The 27,502-nt window shown below is 45.0% G+C and overlaps 1 protein-coding gene across 18 annotated transcripts in view; it reads right to left on the bottom strand.

Moving 5' to 3' along the window:
* Window positions 1-27,502, bottom strand: part of lrrc9 (leucine rich repeat containing 9) — a 306,547-nt gene that overhangs the window by 8,000 nt on the left and 271,045 nt on the right. For 14 of the 18 annotated variants that reach the window (XM_068038808.1, XM_068038817.1, XM_068038818.1 and 11 more), the window contains 3 exons: window positions 25,154-25,222; window positions 20,553-20,678; window positions 6,761-6,938 (listed from right to left, as the gene is read on the bottom strand). In XM_068038808.1, the coding sequence (XP_067894909.1) occupies window positions 6,761-6,938; window positions 20,553-20,678; window positions 25,154-25,222 (373 nt within the window). Of the gene's footprint in view, window positions 1-6,760; window positions 6,939-10,152; window positions 10,224-20,552; window positions 20,679-23,752; window positions 23,862-24,348; window positions 24,474-25,153; window positions 25,223-27,502 lie in introns of those variants that run through there. The other 4 variants (XM_068038819.1, XM_068038820.1, XR_010975669.1 and 1 more) reach the window with 4 other exon arrangements.

The raw sequence follows: 27,502 nt of genomic DNA on the forward strand, positions 1-27,502 counted from the left end.
GTTCAGAGAGTGAGAGAGAGACAGAGGGAAATGTCGTGACTCCAGAAAAACATGCAGAATCTGCACCTGCTGCAGTCAATGGGTGTCGAGGTCAAGGAGGATCTCCAAGAGGTGAAGAGCCAGCAAGCCCTGCTCTTTGCCCCGGAGGCCTCCAGGATCATCTTCCAGTCCAGGCTCTGCTCCATGGAGCAGGATGAGACGTGCTCGTGCTTCTTCTTCCAAAAGGTCCACACAGACAGCTCTGTGATTAGCAGCCTGAAGGAAGAGGACGGCTCAGTAATGTCATTGCAGTCTGACATACTGAGGATCAGCAAATCGTTTTATGCCGATCATATCCCTGAGTAGTGTGAGGCTATCCGAAGTCTTCTGCCAGGTACAGTATAGGTCTGATCGAGGTGAATCACCAACTCCAGAGCAGACTTGACCCGACTGGCGATGATTTTGGACAGAATTTTGTCATCCACATTAAGCAGCGAGATGGGCCACCAATTTCTGATTTACAATTCTCTCTCTTTTGCTTGTGAATGAGAGTGATAATGCCTTTATTCATGGATTCTGACATGCTGCCAGCCAGAAGCATACTCTCATACCCTTCCAGTGGGTCTGGGCCGATGCAATCCCAGAGTCGAATACAATTCGACTGATAAGCCATCGCTTCCGGGAGTTTTACTCCTCGCGAGTGAAGCCCATGGACAGCATGGTCTCCCAGTCCTTCCTGTTCTCTATCATGGAGATCTTAGATGACAGTATACGAGAATGTCTGGACAAACTGCTAATGCTGGAAGAGCTGACAAAGGCCGTCAGATCCTTCGAGACTAGTAAAACTCCCGGAAGCGATGGCTTATCAGTCGAATTGTATTCGACTCTGTGGGACTGCATCGGCCCAGACCTGCTGGAAGTGTATGAGAGTATGCTTCTGGCTGGCAACATGTCAGAATCCATGAGTAAAGGCATTATCACTCTCATTCACAAGCAAAAGGGGGAGAAGGTGGAAATCAGAAATTGGTGGCCCATCTCACTGCTTAATGTGGACTACAAAATTCTGTCCAAAATCATCGCCAGTCGGGTCAAATCTGCTCTGGAGTTGGTGATTCACCCCGATCAGACCTATACTGTACCCAGCAGGAAGACTTCTGAGAGCCTCGCACTACTCAGGGATATGATCGCCTATGTATGGGACAGGGAGGTGGACAGCTGCCTCATTAGCTTGGACCAGGAGAAGGCTTTTGACAGGATATCACACACCTACATGATGGATGTGCTCTCCAAAATGGGGTTTGGGAAGGAAATCTGCAATTGGATCTGATTGCTCTACACAAACATCAGTAGTGCAGTCTCAATCAATGGGTGGGTATCAGAAAGTTTCCTGATCAAATCTGGAGTCAGACAGGGCTGTCCTTTCTCTCCTGTCTTGTTTGATTTCTGTATCGAATCTTTTCCTGAGTCCATCAGGAAGGATGCAAGCATAAAAGGGGTGACAATCCAGACAGCGGAGGCACTCAGGTCAAAGCCTCCCTGTACATGGACGACATGGATCCACTGTCAGTTAGCAGGGAGATGAGCATCTGTGACCATTTCGAACCAGCCTCGGGAACCAAATTAAATCGGGCAAAAGCAAGGCTATGTTCTTTGGGAACTGGGCGGACCGATCGTCGCCTTCACCATCAGGACAGACTACCTTAAGGTGCTGGGGATATGGTTCCAAAAACTGGATGGTGAAACAGAAACTGGTCATGTGGGAATAACGATCCCTCTCCACTGCAGGTAAGAACCTGGTCGTCAGGTGCAAGGCACTCTCAGTGTTGCTGTACATGGCACAGGTCTGGCCCATACCCAACTCCTGTGCCCTGGCGGTCACCCGAACTATCTTCCACTTTATCTGGAGATCGAAAAGGGACTGTATCTGTTCAAACCTCTAGATAAAGGGGGAAAAAACGTACCCAACATCTTCCTCATCCTGATGGCCACCTTTGTCTGCAGCTGCATCAAGCTGTGCATAGATCCCCGGTACGCAAACATCAAGTGTCACTACATGCTGAGGCTCTATCTAGCCTGGTGTTGCGAAGGATGGGTCTGGCCACATTGGCGTGGAACACTCCATTCAGTTGGACTGTCCCATACCACCTACTCCTCGTGCAAAAGACTGTGCAGAATAACACCTTTGACCACAAGTCCATCAGGCAGTGGTCCGCATGTAATGCCCTCGAAGCCCTGCGGGAAAAGGAGATGGTGGATCCTGTCAGATGGTTTCCTGAGCTGACTGTCAACCTCATTTGGCAGAATGCTTTATCACCAGAGCTTTCAAACAAGCAGCAAATGTAGCTTGGCTGGCAGTGAGAAGGGCCCTCCTCGTCAGATCCTTCGTGCGCTCCTGGAGTCTCACTGCCTCTGCACGCTGCCCCCGAGACGGCTGCAGTGGGGAAGAGACTGTTATCCACCTCCTTCTGGAATGTGCCTTTGCAAAGGGTGGCACAGTGGCGCAGTGGTTAGTACTGCAGCTTCACAGCTCCAGGGACCTGGGTTCAATTCTGGGTACTGTCTGTGTGGAGTTTGCAAGTTCTCCCTGTGTCTGCATGGGTTTCCTCCGGGTGCTCTGGTTTCCTCCCACAAGCCAAAAGACTTGCAGGTGATAGGTAAATTGGCTGTTATAAATTTGCACTAGTGTAGGTAGGTGGTAGGGCATATGGGATTACTGTAGGGTTAGTATAAATGGATGGTTGTTGGTCGGCACAGACTCGGAGGGCCGAAGGGCCTGTTTCAGTGCTGTATCTCTAAATAAAATAAAAAATAAAGCAGGTCAGGAAAGAGATGCAGTGGTTTTTGTCAAGGTTCATCCTGAGGAGCTCCGTAATGCAGAACTCTGTACTCTACAGGCTGTTCCCAGGGATAAACAAGATAAACATCTACCGCTGCTGGAGGACCATTAACTCAGTGAAAAATGTACTTCGGTCTTCCCGAAACTTGCTGGTCTTCCATGCAGAGTTGTCCACGGCCAAGTATTGCAGATTGGCAAACTCCAAGGTCCAGGACTATGTGCTGAGGGGCGCATTAAAGCTTGGGGAAGCCGCTGCAAAGGCTCAATGGGGAAAGGCCACTGTGTAATGTCCTCCCATATAACGAGGAGCTGGAAACCATGTAAAACCCCTCGGGCTGTATGCACCAGAGAATGTTTTTTGTATGTAATGCAAATGTACATTATATATAAAATGGAATGGCAAGAGTTGTGAGGCACCTCATGTTCTGTATCGAAAGAATCTGATCTCTATTGTACTTTCTGAAATGTTCAATTTGAATTGTTTTTCAATGTATTACGGACAAATGCAAGTTAATTAAGGAAAGCCAGCACGGATTTCTTAAGGGAAAATCTTGTCTAACTAACTTGCTGGAGTTTTTTTGAGGAGGTAACTGAGAGGGTTGATGAGGGCAATGCTGTTGATGTGGTGTACATGGACAAAAAGGCATTTGATACAGTGCCACACAAGAGACTTGTGAGAAGACTTGTAGCTCATAGAATAAAAGGGACCGTAGCAACATGGATACAGAATTGGCTGAGTGACAGGAAACAGAGGGTAGTGGTTAATGGATGTTTTTCAGGCTGGAAGAAGTGGAGTTCTCTAGGGATCAGTGTTGGGACCCTTGCTTTTCCTGATATATATTAATGACCTAGACCTTGGCGTACAGGGCACAATTTCAAAGTTTGCAGATGATCCGAAACTTTGAAACATTGTGAACTGTGAGGAGGATAGTGTAGAATTTCAAAAAGACATAAGCAAGTTGGTGGAATGGGCAGACAGGTGGCAGATGAAGTTCCATGCAGAGAAATGTGTAGTGATTCATTTTATAGAGTCATACAGCTTAGAAACAGGCCCTTTGGCCCACCGCGTCCATGCCGACCATAATGCCTATCTATACTAATCCCACCTGCCTGCATTAATTCCATATCCCTCTATGCCTTGCTCATTCCAAGTACCTGTCCAGATGCCTCTTAAATGTTGCTACTGTTCCTGCCTCCTCCACCTCCTCAGGCAGCTCATTCCAGATACCCACTATTCTTTGCGTGAAAAATTTACCCCTTTGATCCCCTCTAACTCCTCCCTCTCACCTTAAATCCATGCCCTCCAGTTTTACCATGGGAAACAGACTCTGGCTATCTACCCTATCTATGTCTCTCATAATTTTATATACCTCTATCATGTCCCCTCTCAGTCTCCTTCGCTCCAGGGAAAACAGACCCAGCCTATCCAATCTCTCTTTATAACTCAAGTCCTCCAAGCCAGGCAACATCCTTGTGAAAGGATTTGGTAGGAAGAACATGGAGAGACAATATAAAATAAAGGGTACAATTCTAAAGGGAGTGCAGGAGCAGAGGGACGTAGACGTAGATGTATATGTACATAAGTCATTGAATGTGGCAGGACAGGTTGAGAGAGCAGTTAATAAAGCATACAGTATCCTGGGCTTTATTAATAGGGGAATAGAGTACAAGAGCAAGGAAGTTATGTTGAACTTGTATAAGACACTAGCCTCAGCTGGAGTATTGCATCCAATTCTGGGCGCTGCATTTTAGGAAAGACATGAGGGCATTGGAGTACAGAAAAGATTCATGAGAATGGTTCCAGGGATGAGGAATTTCAGTTATGAAGATAGATTGGAGAAGTTGTGACTGTTTGCCTTGGAGAAGAAAAGGCTGAGAGGTGATTTGATAGAGATATTCAAAATTATGAGGGGTCTGGACAGAGTAGATAGAGAGAAACTGTTCCCACACGTGAAAGGATCGCGAACGAGAGAGCACAGGTTTAAAGTATTTGGTAAGAGAAGTGGTAAGCGAGTGGTTCAGGTCTGGAATGTGCTGCCTGAGAACATGGCGGAGGCAGGTTCAATTGAAGCATTCAAAAGGGAAATTAGACAGTTATATGAAAAGGAAGAATGTGCAGGGTTATGGGGAGAAGGCAGGGGAATGGAACTGAGGGAATTGTTCTTTCGGACAGCCAGTTTGGACATGATAGGCTGAATGGCCTTCTTCTGCACTGTAATGATTTTGTGATCCTGTATTTTTGTTACAAATGTTATGAATAAGAGCTGGAAGTTTACGCCCCCCCAAAGGAGGGGGCTGGTAGAGCTGGGGGGGGGGGGGCGCGTAAAATGGAATGGGGGGCTGCGGTGGGGGGGCCCTTCCTGACCCACCCCCGCCTCCACTGCCAATTTACACAGGGCAGCGGTAGCGAGAAATGAGCCATCCACCAGTTATCTGCCACTTAAGGGCCGCCGCCCGCTGCCACAGGTATTTTACATTTGGCTGGCAGGCAGCTGAGGCCTGAGAAAACCCACCTGATAAAACTAGGCAGTCTTCTGGGGGGCTGAGGTGGGGGTTCACCTGATCGGGCAACCTGTGCTCCATGTAGGGCCACCCCAGAATCCCCAACCGCCCCCAACGCACAACACACAGTGGGCGGCACAGTGGCGCAGTGGTTAGCACCGCAGCCTCACAGCTCCAGCGACCCGGGTTCAATTCTGGGTACTGCCTGTGTGGAGTTTGCAAGTTCTCCCTGTGTCTGCGTGGGTTTTCTCCGGGTGCTCCGGTTTCCTCCCACAAGCCAAAAGACTTGCAGGTTGGTAGGTAAATTGGCCATTATAAATTGCCACTTCTATAGGTAGGTGGTAGGGAAATATAGGGACAGGTGGGGATGCGGTAGGAATATGAGATTAGTGTAAAATGGGTGGTTGATGGTCGGCACAGACTCGGTGGGCCGAAGGGCCTGTTTCAGTGCTGTATCTCTAAACTAAACTAAACTAAACTAACACCCACTCCCCCTCACCCCCTAACAGACCCCACTTGCCTTGCAGAGGCCTGACCGATTTTCCCCGGCGAGGCCCAAAAAACTTACCTTTTTTCCGGGGCCATCCTTCATCTTCATCCTGAAGCTGGGTGTAATCCCAGCAGCTGCTGGGACTCAGAGCTGCCGGCCCGCTGATTGGCCAGCAGCTCCATTAGGCAGGTCTTCATGGCTTATTTGTAATATTACAGGTTCTACAGAGAACACTGATGACACAGTTATCTTGAATTGTTAGGCACTGCAGCCTCTGGAGGTGGTGAGACCGACCAAAAGCTTTGCGTTTAATCAGCATTTCTAGAGGCAGTGACACTCATGGCAACAAAATGAACAGTACCGCCTGAAGCACAGGTCACCATATTTTCAGCTTACTTGTATAGACCAATATTAGTTCAATGCTTAGACGAACTTTGCTCAGTCATGGGGATGAGTGCAGTGGCAGAACAAAAGCTTGTGCATGGGCAGTTGTTTCCTTATCGTTCCAAAGCTATGGAATATGCATCATGATGTAAATCGAGCGAATTTCACAGCACAGCACAACTTGCATTTATATATAGTGGCATTAACATAAAACAATGTTACAGATTGATTCACAGAATGTAATCAAGACAAAAATAGGCACTGAGTCGAAGAGGGAGCTATTAGGAGGGGTGATTATAAGCTTGGTCAAATAGCTGGGCATTTTAGGAGGGACTTAAAGGAGAGCGATGTGGAGAGCTTTCTCCACTGGATCAAAGTGTTGATTCCTGAACATCATCCTACTAACAAGTGATACTGAAATTATTAGTTTTTTTTTTAAAGTATCAATATTAGACAATCTGGCACAATTGGACAGAACAAATAAACAAGTGAATTTGTTGGAAACAATACATAATCTCTGCAGATTGTTGTTTAAGACAAAACAAGAACAATAGTTTACAGATTCTTACTTTTGGCCGTTTCCTGTGGTATTGAGTCCCCAAAGCCATGTGGGAGATTGAATTCTGATGCTGAGAAAGGCTGCAACCCTCTAGGAAGACTGTTAGTTGCCCGCAATGCATTGGGCCTTGTTAACAATGGCACAATTGCAGAAAACCCTGCTTCTACAGGAGGATTTGAATACATTGCCTATTGATCAAAATAAATGAATACAATCAATATTGGTAAATATTGAAATCTATAACTGAAGTAATGCAAAATAACAAAGTGAAATTATTCACTTTAACTGCAAATGTTTTCTGGCCAGATGGGAAAGTTAGCTTTTCCCCCACCTAGAGTTGACTGGAGTTTCTAGCTCGGTTGCAGCAACAATGCATTGGTAGGATGCTTGGCAGGTGTACTCAGATGTTCTATTTTATGATTGCCTACAAGTAGGATATAATAAGAGATACACTATATAAATCTACCCAACTTGTCTATGCTCAGACATAAGAGATGACCACTTAGGCAAGGTAACAGCAGGTTTCCTCACAGAATCACCTGGAAGGACTCAAAATGCTCTGGAAAGGAGGGGTGGAAGAGAAAATTAATGAAAAAAAGTTAAATAAAGAAAAATAGTTATATAAAGAAAAAAATCATCCTTTGAGAGAATGTAGATTTTCCTTTTGTTTGTAGCTATATGATTGAATTATGTCAAGATAAAGAACTTTTGGGAATTAGATCACTTTGGGATCTTGTCAATAAGAATATATCAATTTTACCAGAGGTGAAAGTGTAATAGCTCTACCACCCAGTAATATTCACTGACACTCACTATAATACATTCCTGCGAACCAATAGTCATGCGGTCTGAAACAGTAGTGACTGTAGGAGCAGAAAGTAAAGGTAACAGTGTAGAGAACTGGTGGAAAGGAGGAAACAACAGAAGAGATAGGAAACAAAGTCAAAAAGTGGAGTAAAGAAAGAACAGCAAGACAAACAGCACAGGGATACAGTTCTGTTGAAAGGTCATCAACCTGAAACATTAACTCTGTTTCTCTCTCCACAGACCTGCTAAGTATTTCCAACATTTTCTGTTATTTTTTCAGATTTCCAGCATCCGCAGTATTTTGCTTTTATTAAAGGGATGCAATGAACTGGGGAAAGGAGAGAAGTGGCAAAAAAGTACACAGTAGGTAACGAATACTGCAAGATGTTTAAAAACAAATTCAGTATTTGAGTAATGATACAAAGAAAACCACAAAAACAATTCTATTATTTCACTGTATTACTTTCTGGTGAACATAGAAGATAACATCCACTGACCAATGATGGTAGCTCTGACTAACTCAAAACCATAATTCATTGGACTTTTAGTACCAAAATGGAACTTCAGCAACTGAAGTAAAAACAAGAAGGCATATTCAGAGCAACAGAAAGTTCAGGGAAAGGGTTGCAGGACTGGAGGAGGTGACAGAAGTTTGGAGGGGGTGAGGCCATGAAAAGATTTAAACACCAGGATGAGAATTTTAAATGGGGCATTTAGGAACTGGGAGCCAATATAGGTCAGCAAGGACAGGGTAACACATGAGCAGGACTGTGTGGAATAGGATAAAGGCAGCAGAGTTTTAATGAACTGAAGTTTAGCATCGAGGATGGGAGACTGGCCAGGACAGCACTTGAATAGTTGAGTCTGGAAGTGATAAAGGGTTCAACAGCAGGGTTGTGTGATGTTATGAATGTGGGAATAGGCGGTCTTTGTAACGGCGAGGATATAGGGTTGGAAGCTCAGTTCAGTATCAAATAGAACTCTGAGATCACAGTCTGGTTTAGCCTGAGACTGTTTGTTGTAGGGGTCAAAGATAATGGCTTCAGTGTCTCCAATATTTACCTTTGTTCCTGATAACACAGAGGCAATTGAGGGGTGAAGAGGGGTGGTGCAGAGGTGTCAATCAGCATACCTGTGGAAGCCGACCCTCTATATGTGGATAATGTTGCCAAAATGTAGGTGAAGAGGAGAAGCAGTCCAAGGATAGATCCTTGGGAGACTATTACTGGGAGTTGTTATCAGGCCATAGTTCCCATCTCCAGCTCTCCCTCAGGCCATGGCCAGCTCTCACTACTTCTACTATCCTCATTGCCTTGCTATTCCAGCCAATTACAAATGGTTCTCTTTAATTAGCAACAGTTTTGGCTTTGTTGTTTTTCAGTGTTATTTGAAAAACAGCTAGAGGGAAAAATTCAAAAGCTTTATTAATGAAAAGTTTAGATTTAAAAAAAAACTGAGAGGTGTGTGTGTCTATGTGTGTGCACGTAGGAGTGTGAGAGTGGGTAAGAAAGATGCTGATGTTCAAATTATAAACATACTATTAATTATTTTCCTCTGGAAAATTCAAATTACATTTCTATTTCAATTTATGTTTCTGAAAGTTATTTGAACATATGTTATATGATGAATGAGTAGTCTTTCAATCAATCTTTTAAATAATGACTTTTCATTTTTGTAATTCAGAAGAAGTGTTGAGTTGTGAAAGAAAAAGAAATGGAGACAAAGACAGAGGGCTTTATTTTTGGGGCACTCCAAAGGTGGGAACAGAGGCAGAGGGTCCCGAAAATGCTGGCCTGTCAGTTACAGGACACCGTTCCTGGCACCAGTAATGATAACCAGGGTGGGGTGAGGGCTTGCAGGAATCCTGCTCTCCTCCCACTTGAGGCCAATTAAATTAGGTAAAACTGCTCATTAAAAGCTTGTTGGAAGGGGTGGGCAGAATATTTAAAGAGGCGCACAGGTTTCAGGAGCTGTCAGTTTTTGATCAGCTGAAGGGAGGTGGGTACAGAGTGGGGAGCCAGTCAAGGCTGCCCAGTGCATCACCCTGGCCCCATGAGAGGGTCAGTAGAGCAAAGGTGGACTCAGAATTTGATAAGGAGGTGCCTTTGGCATTCACAGGTGACAGGGAGAGTGGGGACTCAGCACTCGGGCATTAAACAGGGTCATCACCACCACCCCCCACTCCGGCATTAAGGGGGCAAAAGAGCAATGGACAAGGCTGCCAAGGACAAAAGGAAGGCTACGGCTGGCAATGAGGGCTGGACTGTCAGATTTTGGGCACCATAGCAATGAGGGGCAACATCCTTCGCAGGAAGGGTGGAACCCCGGTCATAAGGGGAGCATGGGATAGAGGGACAGGATGACAACAGATGACATACCCTCAACACAGGACCTAATGCCGCAGACAGAGCTACCTGGAGATGACCAATACGCAGTGCCGCAGGAGACTGGGCCTCTGCAGGCAGATGGTCACAATAATCTATGCCCTCGTCGCCAAACACCTCATCCTTCACAGCACTGGTTGCCATGCCCTGCCAGTGGCCTTCAAAATAACTGTGGCCTTGAACTTCTTCGCTTCTGGCTCCTTCCAAGGATCAGCTATGGACCTTAGTGGCATCTGGAGAACTGCTGCAACTCGCTGGTCACTGATGCCCTCTTTGCCAGTGCTGGAGATAGAAACATAGAAAATAGAAGCAGGAGTAGGCCATTCGGCCCTTCAGGCCAGCTCCGCCATTCAAAAAAGATCATGACTGATCGTCTAATTCAGTACCCTGTTCCCGTTTTTTCTCCATAACCCTTGATCTCTTTGGCATTAAGAAATCTATCTATCTTCTTCTTGAATATATTTAATGACATGGCCTCCACTGCCTTCTGTGGTAGAGAATTCCACAGGTTCACCATCCTCTGACTGAAGAAATTTCTCCTCATCTCAGTTCTAAATAGCATACCCCTTATCTCGAGACTGTGACCCCTGGTTCTGGACTCCCCAGCCTGTCTAGTCCTGTTAGAATTTTATAGGTTTCTATGAGATCCCCTATCATTCTTCTAAACTCCAGTGAATATAGGCCTAGCCATGAAGTCTCATGGCATCAGGTCAAACAAGGGCAAGGAAACCTCCTGCTGATTACCACCTACCACCCTCCCTCAGCTGATGAGTCAGTACCATGTTGAACAGCACTTGGAGGAAGCACTGAGGGTGGCAAGAGCACAGAATGTACTCTGGATGGAGGACTTCAATGTCCATCACCAAGAGTGGCTCGGTAGCACCACTACTGACCGAGCTGGCCGAGTCCTAAAGGACATAACTGCTAGACTAGGTATGCAGCAGGTGGTGAGGGAACCAACAATAGGGGAAAACATACTTGACCTAGTCCTCACCAATCTGCCTGCCGCAGATGCATCTGTCCATGACAGTATTGGTAGGAGTGACCACCGCATAGTCCCTGTGGAGACGAAGTCCCGCCTTCACATTGAGTATACCGTCCTTCATATTGTGTGGCACTACCACCGTGCTAAATGGGATAGATTTCGAACAGATCTAGCAATGCAAAACTGGGCATCCATGAGGTGCTGTGGGCCATCAGCAGCAGCAGAATTGTACTCAACCACAATCTGTAACTTCATGGCCCAGCATATCCCTCACTCTACCATTACCATCAAGCCAGGAGATCAACCCTGGTTCAATGAAGAGTGCAGGAGGGCATGCCAGGAGCAGCACCAGGTATACCTCAAAATGAGGTGTCAACCTGGTGAAGCTACAACACAGGACTATCTGCGTGCAAAACTGCGTAAGCAGCAATGCGATAGACAGAGCTAAGCGTTCCCATAACCAACGGATCATCTCTAAGCTCTGCAGTCCTGCCACATCCAGCTGTGAATGGTGGTGGACAATTAAACAACACTGGAGGAGGTGGCTCCACAAATATCCCCATCCTCAATGATGGGGGAGCCCAGCACGTCAGTGTGAAAAATAAGGCTGAAGCATTTGCAACAATCTTCAGCCAGAAGTGCCAAGTTGATGATCCATCTCGGCCTGCTCCTGAAGTCCCCAGCATCACAGATGCCAGACTTCAGCCAATTCGATTCACTCCACGTGATATCAAGAATCGACTGAAGGCACTGGATACTGCAGAGGCTATGGGCCCTGACAATATTCCGGCAATAGTACTGAAGACCTGTGCTCCAGAACTTGCCGCGCCCCTAGCCAAGCTGTTCCAGTACAGCTACAACACTGGCATCTAACCTGCAATGTGGAAAATTGCCCAGGTATGCCCTGTACACAAAAAGCAGGACAAGTCCAATCCGGCCAATTAGAATTACTGCCCCATCAGCCTATTCTCAATCATCAGTAAAGTGATGGAAGGTGTCATCAACAGTGCCATCAAGTGGCACTTGCTTAGCAATAATCTGCTCAGTGATGCTAAGTTTAGGTTTTGCCGGGGCCACTCCTGACCTCATTACAGCTTTGGTTCAAACATGGACAAAAGAGCTGAACTCAAGAGGTGAGGTGAGAGTGACTGCCCTTGACATCAAGGCAGCATTTGACCGAGTATGGCATCAAGCAGCCCGAGCAAAACTGAGGTCAATGGGAATCAGGGGGAAAACCCTCCGCTGGCTGGAATCATACCTAGCGCAAGGAAGATGGTCGTGGTTGTTGGAGGTCAATCATCCCAGCTCCAAGGCATCACTGCAGGAGTTCCTCAGGATAGTGTCCTAGGCCCAACCATCTTCAGGTGCTTCATCAATGACCTTCCTTCAATCATAAGGTCAGAAGTGGAGATGTTGGCTGATGATTGCACGATGTTCAGCAACATTAGTGTCTCCTCAGATACTGAAGCAGTCCGTGTAGAAATGCAGCAAGACTTGGACAATATCCAGGCTTGGGCTGATAAGTGGCAAGTAACATTCATGCCACACAAGTGCCAGGCAATGACCATCTCCAACATGAGAGAATCTAACCATCTCCCCTTGACATTCAATGGCATTACCATCGCTGAATCCCCCACTATCAACATCCTGGAAGTTACCATTGACCAAAAACTGAACTGGAGTAGCCATATAAATACCATGGCTACAAGAGCAGGTCAGAGGCTAGGAATCCTATGGTGAGTAACTCACCTCCTGACTCCCCAAAGCCTGTCCACCATCTACAAGGCACAAGTCAGGAGTGTGATTGAATACTCTCCACTTGCCTGGATGGGTGCAGCTCCAACAACACTCAAGAAGCTCAACACATCCAGGACAAAGCGGCCCGCTTGATTGGCACCCCATCTATAAACATTCACTCCCTCCACCACCGACGATGCACAGTGGCAGCAGTGTGTACCATCCACAAGATGCACTGCAGCAACGCACCGGCTCCTTGAACAGCACCTTCCAAACTCGCGACCTCTACCAACTAGAAGGACAAGGGTAGCAAATGCATGGGAACACCACCACCTGCAAATTCCCCTCTAAGTCACAAACCATCCTGACTTGGAATTGTATTGCCATTCCTTCACTGTCGCTGGCTCAAAATCCTGGAACTCCTTTCCTAACAGCACTGTGGGTGTACCTACCCCACATGGACTGCAGCGGTTCAAGAAGGAAGCTCACCACCACCTTTTCAAGGCAAATTAGGGATGGGCAATAAATGCTGGCCTGGCCAACGACACCCACATCCCATGAACGAATAAAAAAAAGTCAACCCAATCTCTCCTCATACGTCAATCTTGCCATCTCAGGAATCAGCCTAGTAAATCTTCTTTGCACTCCCTCCATGGCAAGAACATCCTTCCTCAGATAAGGAGACCAAAACTGCACATAATACTCCAGATGTGGTCTCGCTGTATGACTGCAGTAAGACACCTTGCTCCTGTACTCAAATCCTCTTGCAATGAAGGCCAACATACCTTTCGCCTTCCTAATTGCTTGCTGCACCTGAATGCTTCCTGTCAGCGACTGGTGTACAAGGGCACCCAGGTCTCATTGCACCTCCCTCTTTCCCAATCTATCACCATTCAGATAATAATCTGCCTTTCTGTTTTTACAACCAAAGTGGATAACCTCACATTTATCCACGTTATACTGCATCTGCCATGCATTTGCCCACTCACCCAACTTGTTCAAATCACATTGGAGCCTCTTTGCATCCTCCTCACAGCTCACATCCACCCACCACGCCCCCTCAGTTTTGTGTCATCTGCAAACTTGGAAATGTTACATTTAGTTCCCTCACTCAAGTCATTAATAAAGAACAATGAACAGTACAGCACAGGAACAGGCCATTCGGCCCTCCAAGCCTGCGCCGATCTTGATGCCTGCCGAAACTAAAACCTTCTGCACTTTCGGGGACCGTATCCCTCTATTCCCATCCTATTCATGTATTTGTCAAGATGCCTCTTAAACGTCGCTATCGTACCTGCTTCCACCACCTTCCCCGGCAGCAAGTTCCAGGCACTCACCACCCTCTGTGTAAAGAACTTGCCTCGCACATTCCCTCTAAACTTTGCCCCTCTCACCTTAAACCTATGTCCCCTAGTAACTGACTCTTCCACCCTGCGATAAAGCTTCTGACTATCCACTCTGTCCATGCCACTCATAACTTTGTAAACCTCTATCATGTCGCCCCTCCACCTCCGTCGTTAAGGTGAAAACAATCCAAGTTTATCCAACCTTTCCTTCAGTTCCGAAGAAGGGTCACTGACCTGAAACGTTAACTCTGCTTCTCTTTCCACAGATGCTGCCAGACCTGCTGAGTGGTTCCAGCATTTCTTGTTTTTATTTCAGATTTCCAGCTTCTGCAGTATTTTGCTTTTACTCTCCTCATAGCTAATGCCCTCCAGACCAGGCAACATCCTGGTAAACCTCTTCTGCGCCCTCTCCAAAGCCTCCACGTCCTTCTGGTAGTGTGGCGACCAGAATTGCACGCAATATTCTAAGTGTGGCCTAACTAAAGTTCTGTGCAGCTACAGCATGACTTGCCAATTTTTATACTCTACGCCCCGACCGATGAAGGCAAGCATGCCATATGCCTTCTTGACTACCTTATCCACCTGCTTTGCCACTTTCAGTGACCTGTGGACCTGTACGCCCAGATCTCTCTGCCTGTCAATACTCCTAAGGGTTCTGCCAATTACTGTATACTTCCCACCTGCATTAGACCTTCCAAAATGAATTACTTCACATTTGTCCGGATTAAACTCCATCTGCCATTTCTCCGCCCAAGTCTCCAACCGATCTATATCCTGCTGTATCCTCTGACAATCCTCATCACTATCCGCAACTCCACCAACCTTTGTGTCATCCGCAAATTTACTCATCAGACCAGCTACATTTTCCTCCAAATCATTTATAAATACTATAAACAGCAAAGGCCCCAGCACTGATCCCTGCGGAACACCACTAGTCACATCCCTCCATTCAGAAAAGCACCCTTCCACTCCTACCCTCTGTCTTCTATGACTGAGCCAGTTCTGTATCTATCTTGCCAGCTCATCTCTGATCCCGTGTGACTTCACCTTTTGTACCAGTCTGCCATGAGGGACCTTGTCAAAGGCTTTACTGAAGTCCATATAGATAACATCCACTGCCCTTCCTTCATCAATCATCTTTGTCACTTCCTCAAAAAACTAGTGAGACACGACCTCCCCTTCACAAAACCATGCTGCCTCTCGCTAATAAGTTCGTTTGTTTCCAAATGGGAGTAAATCCTGTCCCGAAGAATCCTCTCTAATAATTTCCCTACCACTGACGTAAGGCTCACCGGACTATAATTTCCTGGATTATCCTTGTTACCCTTCGTAAACAAAGGAACAACATTGGCTATTCTCCAGTCCTCTGGACCTCACCTGTAGCCAATGAGGATGCAAAGATTTCTGTCAAGGCCCCAGCAATTTCTTCCCTTGCCTCCCTCAGTATTCTGGGGTAGATCCCATCAGGCCCTGGGGACTTATCTACCATAATGCTTTGCAAGACACCCAACACCTCCTCCTTTTTGATAATGAGATGACTGAGACTATCTACACTCCCTTCCCTAGGCTCATCATCCACCAAGTCCTTCTCTTTGGTGGTAATATATATTGTGAATAGCTGGGGCCTAAGCACCGATCCCTGCGGTACCCCACTAGTCACTGCCTGCCACCCGGAAAAAGACCCATTTATTCCTACTCTCTGTTTCCTGCCTGTCAACCAATTCTCAATCCATTCCAGTATATTACCCTCAATCCCATGTGTTTTAATTTCGCACACTAAATGGACAGCACATTCATTTCACACAAGACATTGTCTCACAGGGCCAGAGGGCATTGGGTTTCGCCTCCATCGCTGGATTCTCACAGGTGCAGTGAAAGCATCATCGATTGCACCCATGTAGCCATCAAAGCACCCAGCAACCGTCCACTCAAATCCATCAAGAGCAAGGGCTTCCACTCCCTCAATGTCCAACTGGTCTGCCTCGAAGTGATTCTTCCATGTGTGTGCTCGCTTTCCTGGCAGCTGCCATGATTACCTCATCCTCACCAATCCAGGTTGCCAGAGCTCTTCACTTCAACCCCCAAATTGCATAGCTGGTTCTTAGGGGAGAAGGGCTATCCCCTGACGGGATGGTTACTAACACCTTTATGGAAGCCCCAGCCAGAGGCACAGAGGCGATACAACCAATGCCATTGAGCAGGTCATTGGGCTTCTGAAGTTGTGTTTCTGCTGCCTGGACCAGTCATGTGGCACCTTCCAATACCCTCCTGCAAGGGTCGCTGTCATTGTAGTGGTCTGCTGCATTCTCCATAACATGCCCCTCGAGAGAGATGTGGACCTTGAGGACAACGAGTCCTTGGAATGGGAAAGCTCATTGGGAGAGGAGCTGCAGCAGGAGGTGAGAGGAGGAAGAGGAGGCAGAGGGAGATGACACTGACAGAGAGGTGCCCCTGCTGCATGATGAGGTGGCCTCCTTCTGTCAGCTTCTGGGAATAGGACCTCCCTCCTCTCCCTTACAGCTTCCATCATTAGATCCAGGCCAGCATCGTTGAAGCGAGGGGTAGCCCTGCCCCAGATGCCAGGCCTCCGGCTCCCCTGTGACATCGTGCTTCCCTCTGGTGCAGTGGCAGGCTTTGGCACAAATTACAGATTTCTTCCTTAGGCCAACCAGCAGCCTCAGTGATGGCTGCCGCGGGGAGTCGAACTCAGTCCCACACTTCACGTGACCCATCTTTTTCCCCACCCCCTGCTGTCTCTAAGTGGACAGGAAACCCATCTCCATACCAATTAATGCATTACTACCAAAGACATGTTTCTGACCCAGAAACAAACCCAGCTCCTGTTGCCCACCTCCATGGTGAAAATTCAGCCCAAAGAGAGACACAGGCCCAAAGAGAAAGAAAAAGCGATATTAAGTGTTTTTTCTCATCCTAATTTGCATTCTTTGATCTTCTCCATATGAAATAAATGAATATTGAAAGCTTTGCAGGCAATCATAAAAACTTTGATTGCTATCAGCTATGTTTTGTTGATGGTTACTAAATTTAAACAGTGATTAGTGATACAGAGAGACAAATAGGGAAAAAGAAATTAGTCAAATAAAGGGGCAGACATAACTCAAGAAATCACAGAAACTGAACTTAATGTTTGGAGTGATCTTCCAAGTACCCTGGGAATCCACCAGTGAGTCAAAACCTACGTTCCATTCACCAGTTCTACCATTTGCCAGGTTCCTCCTCCACAGACACTGTTCATGCTGTCAAACATCAGCACTGCTACCCCAGTTCTACAAACCTCTGTAATCCAGAGGCCCAGGCCTCTGGGGGACATGGGTTCGAATCCATGGTGAAATTCGAATTCAATAAATAAATCTGTAATTAAAAACCTAGTCTAATGGTGACCATGAAACCATTGTTGATTGTTACTGTCGATTGTTATAAAAACCCATCTGGTTCACTAATGTCCTTTTAGGCAAGGAAATCTGCCGTCCGGTCTGGCCTACACAACAATGTCGTTGACTCTTAAATGCCCTCTGAAATGGCCTCACAAGCCACTCAGTTGTATAAAAGCACTACGACGCCTAAGAAAAGGAATGAAACTGGATGGACCACCGGCATCGACCTAGGCACTGGAAACGACAATGGCAAACCCAGCCCTGTCAACCCTGCAAAGTCCTCCTTACTAACATCTGGGGGCTCGTACCAAAATTGGGAGAGCTGTCCCACAGACTAGTCAACCACATGCCTGACATAGTCATACCTTGCAGACAATGTCCCAGGCACCACCATCACCATCCCTGGGTATGTCCTACCGCCCTCCCATTGGCTGATGAATAAGTGCTTCTCCATGTTGAACACCAATTGGAAGAAGCACTGAGGGATTTCTAAATATTCTAAATAACTGAAGAGGAGGAATGTGCAGGCATGGGGGGAGAGGCAGTACGTGAATTGCTCCTTAGGAGGGCCAGCACAGACATGATAGGTTGAATGGCCTTCTCTTATTCTGTAACAATTCTATTCTAAAGGCACAGAATGTACTCTAGGTGGGGACTTCAATGTCCATCACCAAGAGTGGCTCAGTAGCACCACTTCTGATCGAGCTGTCTGAATCCTAAAGGACATAGCTGCTAGACTGGGTCTGCGGCACATGGTGAGGGAACCAACAAGAAGGAAAAACCTACTTGGCCTTGTCCTCATCAATCTACCTGTTGCATATGCATCCATCCATGACAGTATTGGTAGGAGCGACAACCGCACAGTCCTGTGGAGACAAAGTCCCGTCTTCACATTGAGGATACCCACCATCGTGTTGTGTGGCACTACCATCATGCTAAATGGGATAGATTTCAAACAGATCTAGCAACTCAAAACTGGGCATTCATGAAGTGCTGTGGGCCATCAGCAGTAGCAAAATTGTATTCAACCATAATCTGTAACCTCATGGCCCGGCATATCCCCACTCCACCATTACCATCAAACCAGTGGACCAACCCTGGTTCAATGAAGAGTGCAGGAGGACATGTCAGGAGCTGCACCAGGCATACCTAAAAATGAGATGTCAGCCTGGTGAAGCTACAATACAGGACTTCTTGCATGCCAAACAACGGAAGAAGCATGTGATAGGGCTAAGCGATCCCACAACTGATAGATTAGTTCTAAATTCTGCAGTCTTGCCAAATCCAATCGTGAATGGTGGTGGACAATTAAACAACTAACTGGAGGAGGATGCTCCACAAATATCCCCATCCTCAATGATGGGGGAGCACATCAGTGCAAAAGACAAGGCTGAAGCATTTGTATCCAACTTCAGCCAGGTGTCGAGTTGATGATCCATTGCGATCTCCTCCTGAGATCCCCAGCATCACAGATGCCAGCCTTCAACCAATCTGATTCACTCCATTTGATCAAGAAACGGCCGAAGGCACTGGATACTGCAAAGGCTATGGGCTGTCAACATTCAGGTAATAGTACTGAAGACAGGTGCTTCAGAATTAGCCGTGCCCCAAGCCAAGCTGTTCCGGTACAGCTACAACACTGGCATCTACCTGGCAATGTAGAATTGCCCAGATATGCCCTGTACACAAAAAGCAAGACAAATCCAACCCGGCCAATTGGAGCCCAATCAGTCTACTCTTGATCATCAGTAAAGTGTTGAAAGGGGTCATTGACAGTGCTATCAAGTGGTAATAGCCTGCTCACTGATGCTCAGTTTGGGTTCTGCCAGGGCAACTCAGCTCCTGACCTTATTACAGCCTTGGTCCAAACATGGACAAAAGAGCTGAGCTCCAGAAGTGAGGTGAGAGTGACTGCCCTTGACATCAAGGCAGCATTTGACCGAGTATGGCATCAAGGAGCCCTAGCAAAACTGAGCCAATAGGAATCAGGGGGAAAAATCTCCACCGGTTGGAGTCATAACTATCACAAGGGAAGATGGCTGTGATGGTTGGAGGTCAATCATCTCAGCTCCAGGACATCACTGCAGGAGTTTCTCAGGGTAGTGTTCTAGGCCCAATCATCTTCAGCTGCTTCAACAATGACCTTCCCTCAATCATAAGGTCAGAAGTGGGGATGTTAACTGATGATTGCACAATGTTCAGCGCCATTCGCGACTCCTCATACTGATACAGCCTGTGTCTACATGCAGCAAAACTTGGACAACATCCAGGCTTGGGCTGATAAGTGGCAAGTAACATTCATGCCACACAAGTTCCAGGCAATGACCATCTCAAACAAAAGAGAATCTAACCATTTCCCCTTGATGTTCAATGGCATTACCATCGCTAAATTCCCCCACTATCAACATCCTGGGAGTTACCATTGACCAGAAACTGAACTAGAGTAGCCATATAAATACCATGGCTACAAGAGCAGGTCAGAGGCTGGGAATTCTGCGGCGAGTAACTCACCTCCTGTCTCCCCAATGCCTGTCCACCATCTACAAGGCACAAGTCAGGAGTGTGATGGAATACTCTCCTCTTGCCTGTATTGGTGCAGCTCCAACAATACTCAAGAAGCTTGACACCATCCAGGACAAAGCAGCCTGCTTGATTGGCACCCCATCCACCACCTTCAACATTCACTCCCTTCACCATCGATGCACAGTGGCAGCAGTGTGTACCATCCACAAGATGCACTGCAGCAACTCACCAAGGCTCCTTCGACAGCACCTTCCAAACCCACGACCTCTACCAACTGGAAGGACAAGGGCAGCAGATGCATGGGAACATCACAACCTGCAAGTTTCCCTCCAAGTCACATACTATCCTGACTTGGAACTAGATTGCTGTTCCTCCATTGTTACTGGGTCAAAATCCTGGAACCCCTTTCTAACAGCACTGTTGGTGTACCTATACCCAAGGACTGCAGTAGTTGAAGAAGGCAACTCACCACCTCATTGAAGGGGAATTGGGGATGGGCAATAAATGTTGACCTAGCCAGCGACGTTCATATCCCATGAACGAATAAAAAAAATTAGCCCTGTTATAATATAGTGCGTTCAGCTCACAGGAAATCCACTAGCCATTAAACAAACAAAATTCTTACATTGTGCTCACACAATAGAAGTTCAGCTCTTTCTTTCTCATCCACAGTGACTGGTACACCATCTAATATCTGGAGCCTTGTCAATCGAAACACCAGGAATGGACGATACAACACTTTACGAGAGACCTGCAAAATAATTTACACGGTCATCTGAAAAAAGCCTCATTTTTTTCTTCAGGGTTTCAACAATGCATTTATTTAGGTAAGACAGTAGAAACACATACTGCATCAAGATTTCACACATTTTATTAATTTTAGAGCTGCTTTTATTGTGAAGAATCTTCAAATCAATAGCTCGCTCAACAAGAATTGCTCTTATTTGTAACTTGTAAACCCACTGATCCAAACCTTTGCAAACAATAGTAAATGATTAAGTGATTGTTTTTAAAAAATGTAATCTGAACTCCTCAGATAGTTTAGGGAGATTATTGAATAACGGTCTGAGACAGACGGAACATAAAATATCCAAGCTCGATCGTTATTCTGTGCTGAGTTAATCGATCTCAGGTGCGACAACGCCTGGAAACTACAATCAGTTTCAGTGCCGGAAGTTAAGAATGAGAGAATCGGGGAGAGATCCTCCTCCTCTTTGCTGGACAGTAATCTCACTTGCATGTGACTGAGAACTGGTTTGGGCTTGATTTTGATATACTTTGTATCACTATCAAGTTCACATTTCAGTGGTTGCCTGGATGAGATACTAGAGTATGCCTGGCACTATTGAGACTCCACCCCAGCAGGAAGCCAATGATGTCAGGAAAGTGTGAAAAAAAAAGCATAAAATTTTTGTGCACCTCTAATGATGATTACTATCTTAGGAATTTCAGACATTTCTCATAAAAGCTTTGCAAATAGAAAAAGCTGGAACTGCATCTCTTATAAAGACACTGGAAGTAATCCTCATGTTTATATTACAGTATAGATTCCTCAATCATTCCACTACATGGAGAAGTGCAAGAGGTACAGTTTGTATGACAGTGGTACTACTGAAGTTGCTAATCAGAATTGGTATATAAGCACCAGAAAAGTAAAAAGTAATTATGGCACATTTTTCGACATAACCATGTACATAGCTGAAATTTGAATGTAGTGCTGGTTGACACTTAAATAACTTTTTAAAAATACTGACTGAATGGACATACGTTTACCAAGCTTTTTTAAACACTATTGTAGGTCATGGGAAATTATTATAATTGTGGAAAAAATGTAATTCTTAAAGAATAAAAATTTTAATTTTTGAAGAACAAAAGTTGCAATTTTTGTAATATTTTATACAATTTACAGATGAAACCCAGTTGAGACAAAGTTGTCAGCTGTGGCTCAGTTGGTAACGCTCTCTCCTTAGTTACAAAGTTGTGGATTCAAGTCCCATTCCAGAGACTTAAGCAAAAATCTAGGCTGACAGTCCTGTGCAGTACTGAGGGAGTACTGCATGTCGGAGCTGCCATCTTTCGGATGGGACTTTTAACCGAGGCCCTGTCCGCCTTATAAGGTGGACATAAAAGATCCCATGGTACTATTTCCAAGAAGAGCAGGGGAATTGCCCTGGTGCCCTGGCTAATATTTATCTTTAAATCAACATCACAAACAGAGTTTCTGGTCATTAGCACATTGTTGTTTGTGAGAACCTGCTGCGCACAATTTGGCTGCTTCGTTTCCTACATTGCAGCAGTGATCACACTTCAAAAATAACCATTGGCTGTACAGCACTTTGGGATGTCCTGAGGTTGTGAAAGACGCTATATACATGCAAGCCTTTCTTTCTTTTTCAAAATTCTTTTGTTATTCATTCTCAAGATGTAGCGGTTGCTGCCAGGCTGGCATTTATTCCTCATCCCTAGTTGCCCTGAGAAGATGGCTGTGGACCTGCTTCTCAAACTGCTGAAATTCTTTTGTAGCACTTTGTAGAGGGCAGCTAAGGGTCAACAACATTAGTGTGGGCCTAGAGTTACATAGAGATGAAACCAGGTAAGGACAGCAGGTTTCCTTCACTAAAGGACATTTGTGAACCATTTGGGTTTTTACAACAATCAGACAACTTCATGGTCACTTTTTACGGATAACAGCTTTTCATTTTCCGATGTTTTAAAAACTGTATCCAAATTCTGAAGCTGCCAAGGAAAGATCTGAACTCATGTTCTCTCGATTATTAGACTGAGTCTCTAGTTTATCAGTCTAGTAATGTAACAAGATCAGTACCATACTTGCATTTATGAAAACTGGTTGCCTGGATGAGATACTGGAGCGTAAATAAAATTGCCTATGCAACTTCATATAAGACTTTGCACTATGTACTAACATTGGAAAATGACTTTCATCTTCTCTTTCAGAGTTCTTGGAATGGTAACACTCATGCCTCTTAAGTCAGAAGATCAAGAGTTCAAGCCCGACTGCAGAGACCTGAACACATTATGTAGACTGACACTGTAGTGTGGTAGTGATAGTGTGCTGCACTGTTGAAGGCATTGTCTTTTGGATAAGGCATTAAATCGTGGCTCGTCTATCCCCTCACGTGGACATAAAAGTTTCCATGGCACTATTCGAAGAAGAGTAGAGCAGCTCTCCCAGTGTCCTGGTCAACAATTATCTGTCAGTCAACACCATTGAGAGATTATCTGGTTATTTATCTCATTGCTGTTACAGGATCTTGCTCTGTTCAAATTGGCTGCCTCATTTCTCTACATAATATTTATTTATTTTTTTATTTAGAGATACAGCACTGAAACAGGCCCTTCGGCCCACCGAGTCTGTGCCGACCAACAACCACCCATTTATACTAATCCTACATTAATCCCATATTCTCTACCACATCCCCATCATTCTCCTACCACCTACCTACACTAGGGGCAATTTTTAATGGCCAATTTACCTATCAACCTGCAAGTCTTTGGAGGTGGGAGGAAACCGGAGCACCCGACAGAAACCCACGCAGACACAGGGAGATCCCAGAACTGAACCCGGGTTGCTGGAGCTGTGAGGCTGCGGTGCTAACCACTGCGCCACTGTGCCGCCCTAACACACAATTACAAAAAGTACTTCATTAGCTGTGAAGCGTTTTGAGTGTTCTGAGGTCATGAAAGGCACTGTAAAATGCTTGTCCTTTCTTTCCTTCTTTAAGTCCTGTGCCATGTATCATTCTCTAGTAATGAGGTTTAGCAATAACTTGCTCCTAAGCCTCTAGCATCATTGGCGTAACTCACCCATTGATTCTTCTCCTCACACGGAAGAGACTCTCTTACGATGTACAGTTCCTCCTTGAAACCTGGCAACCACCAGGAACTCACCATGTGGGCAAATCATGGATTAAAACTGACATGAGGAATAGTACAGCATTGTACTTTAATACACAAAATACTGATCTACAGGAACATCAAACTTGTTGTGAAAGACTTACTTTAAAGTGCAGCATTATATAAAGCACATTTACGAAAGTGAAGAAACTTAAAAACACAGCTTCTTTAAAAGATGCGTGATTTTTTAAAAACACATGCAAGGAAAAGATTTGTGATTAACAAAGGAAGGTGTTGAATCACAACATTAACTGTGTGGTGAAAAATTAGATAGCTCTTTATAACATGTATTTTGTGAAGACATTTTATTTTCTTTATTATATTTAAGTGTATTTTTTCACTAATTTGTTTGTTATATTGATTTCATCATGCATTTAGTCTTTCCGTGAAATGCTATTATCCATTAACTGAATGGAGTGTCCTGGTGCTCAACATTAGCAATGCTACAAAAAATATTTATTAAAAACCTTCCACAGACAACAGCGCACAGAAACACTGACCATTTCTTTTAGTTAGCTTTTTTTTTGTCTCACATGAAGGCTGAATATCTATTTTCAATTTTTTTGACCTTTTCCTTTTTGTCTGGTCTTTTGGCCAGTCTCAGGCCTCTGCCAATGTTCTGGGTCCATTGCTGGAAGTGAGTGAGAGTTACCATTTATGAGTTTCCTTCTAATTTCATTTTCCAACCATCTCTTCCCTGCCCCTTCATGATGACTTGGGAATCTGGACAAATGTAGGTTCTATGGTACAATCTATTGGAGCAAAATGCAGAGTTTGCCAATCATGTGCTGGCAGGACTAACTTAAAACACATTTTGAGTTAAAAATCAGTCTCTATAGAAGGTCAATTTGACTTAGGCATCTTACAGAATTCTAGACATCCAGTTAGTTTCAGGCAATGGAAGTGAGACTAGTGGAAGACGCAATCTCTCCCGCACTAACTTTTCCTATACTTATCAAGCTGCAATGCAGCATATGGAACTATTGCCTGCCCCGCCCCTAAAATGTGGTCTTTGGGACAGAGACCTGGTATTATGAGTCGCATCCCACTTTTATGTCCATTTGTCCTCACCTGCCCCTTTCATACTTTGTTCCAGGCCCTGAAAATATTTAGGGCTCTCATCTCATGGGAATATAATCAAAGTTTAGCTTTTGTCAATTTATTGATTAGCAGTCATTGCTTGATACCAAAGATTTTCTATTTGAAGTAAAGTGTTTTTTGAAGGAAAGTGTAGATACAAAAGAACTTTGATTGAACAGCCAATTTATAAATTTGTAAATTAAACAAAATCATCAAAATCATAATACTTACAGGATTTCCATCAACTGAAAGCTCTGTCAAATTTGGAAGTGAATCAAGTTTTTCCAGTTCAACTATATCCTGTAGAAAATAGAATATTTATTTTGGAAATAGTTTTATTCGATATAAAAGGACTTTTAACTACCATGGCTACTAAGACAATATCTCAAATCATGAAATCCTGGATTGATATACAGTTATATAAACTTCCTCACTTTGCCACTAGATGGAACTGCAAAGTATCACACATCAAATGTATATATACACTTCTTTTTCCATGTGTAAACTCAGCACCTGTTCTGTATATTTTACTTTTATGGCCTTTTGGCCCATACATTTTATATCTTTTTACTTTCAAGCTTTAAATTTTTCTAAATATGTATTTCCCTTGGTGCTTTGCACAACCGTTAATAACACTTCTAATGTATCCAGAAAACAAATGGATTATAAAGCGCCAATACAAAAGCAAAATATTGCAGATGCTGGAAATTTGAAATTAAAATGAAAATGCTGGAAATACTCAGCAGGTCAGGCAGCATTTGTAGAGACAGAAACAGAGTTGACATTTCAAGGAGTTGACCTTTTGTCAGAACTGGAAAAAGTTAGAGTGAGGGGTGTTGGGGGTAATTGAGGAGTTGAAGAGTGGACAATGATAGATAGAGAGATACAGCACTGAAACAGGCCCTTCGGCCCACCAAGTCTGTGCCGACCAACAACCACCCATTTATACTAATCCTACATTAATCCCATATTCCCAACCACATCCCCACCTTCCCTTAATTCTCCTGCCACCTACCTACACTAGGGCAATTTACCATGGCCAATTTACCTATGAACCTGCACCTGGCGGAAACCCACACGGTCACAGGGAGAACTTGCAAACTCCACACAGGCAGTACCCAAATCTGAACCCGGGTCGCTGGAGCTGTGAGGCTGTGGTGCTAACCACTGCGCCACTGTGCTATGTGTTACAACCGACAGCTCCAGACAAAGCCCCCAATCAAAATATACGATTCTGATTGTGGTGGGAGAAACGCAATGTTAATTCAATCCCGGCCCTCCACAAATCGCTTAACATATCATTTTAAAATTTCCAAATTAAAGAAAGACCCAGCCAAATTGTACAATTCATTAACCCCCAAATGATGCTAACCAAACCCGGTGTTTTAAATCAACAAATTAACTACTTAATCAGAAAAATTAAATTCATAAACACCATGAAGATATAAACAACATTTAAAATAGAAAAAATTAGAGTCCTTGCAAATTTACAGTCCAATTTTGCTTGAAGTCCTCACAGTCATCCGATGGGGAAAAAAAGGTTCTACAGTTCTTCCACAGTAGAAGAGTCCATAATCTAATTCCAGCAGTAAGTGATGCTTTCCTTCCTTCAGTGAATATCAACAATAGACAACTTGCAAACACTTACTAAATGAATCAACTTGACTTTAGAGTTTTTGAGGGATGAAAGATTGTCACAGTCTAACCTCCTTTCCTTCAGTTTAAATTACCAGAGATCTCTGTTTTGGCTTGACTTTTTTTTAGAATTTTGAGAAATAATAAAACAGACAAAATTCTCTTCCTTCAGTTTAAATGGCTGAGAGTAGAGGCCTGCTACCCGACCCGAACCCGACGGTACCCAATGACATGTGTGGGTCGGGCTCATCTTCAGGGTCTGGCTTTCAGGCTCGGGTCAGGTCGGGCCGAGTCCGGGTCATGCTCAGGTCGGCTCGGGCCAGATGCACACAGTAAGTGCTCTGCTGGCAAGTATTGAAATTAAAAAACTTACCTGAGCTGGGAGTCTGGGACGAAACTGAGTCTGTGCAGTGAGCGAATGATGTCACTATGACGTCATCACGCATGCGCTGCAGCTTCCTGCAGGTTTGGTGTCAGGAAGGTAAGTAAACGGATGGTCGGGTCGGTTGGTTGGGCTCGGCTTGGGTCGAGTCGGGCCTGTTGGGCCCGGGGCTAAATTGGAGGGACTCGGGCCGGGTCGGGCTCAGGTCCGCTGTGGTTTGGTCGGGTTCCTTTTTCCTGACCTGAGCAGGCCTCTAGCTGAGAGCTCTTTTTTCAGGTACTAACACCAGCTGTCTGTCGGTGTTCTCTTCAAACAGACTGTCTTCAACTAAAAAGCCAGTTTAAAATTGAACTGTAACGAATGTATCACGTGATGCTCAGTTCAAGTGGCTGTATCCAAAGTAACGAGAATGGACCCTTTGAATTGCAGTCTCCAAATGGCTGTATCCAATGGCAACCAAAAATGCATTTTCTCTAACTCCTGAGGCATGCTGGTTCTTAAAGCAGTACTGATCCTTTGCAAGCCTTAAAGGTACACCACGAATTCCCAGAAAAAAAACTACA

Source organism: Heterodontus francisci, chromosome 9, assembly GCF_036365525.1.
Source record: "Heterodontus francisci isolate sHetFra1 chromosome 9, sHetFra1.hap1, whole genome shotgun sequence".
NCBI lineage: Eukaryota > Metazoa > Chordata > Chondrichthyes > Heterodontiformes > Heterodontidae > Heterodontus > Heterodontus francisci.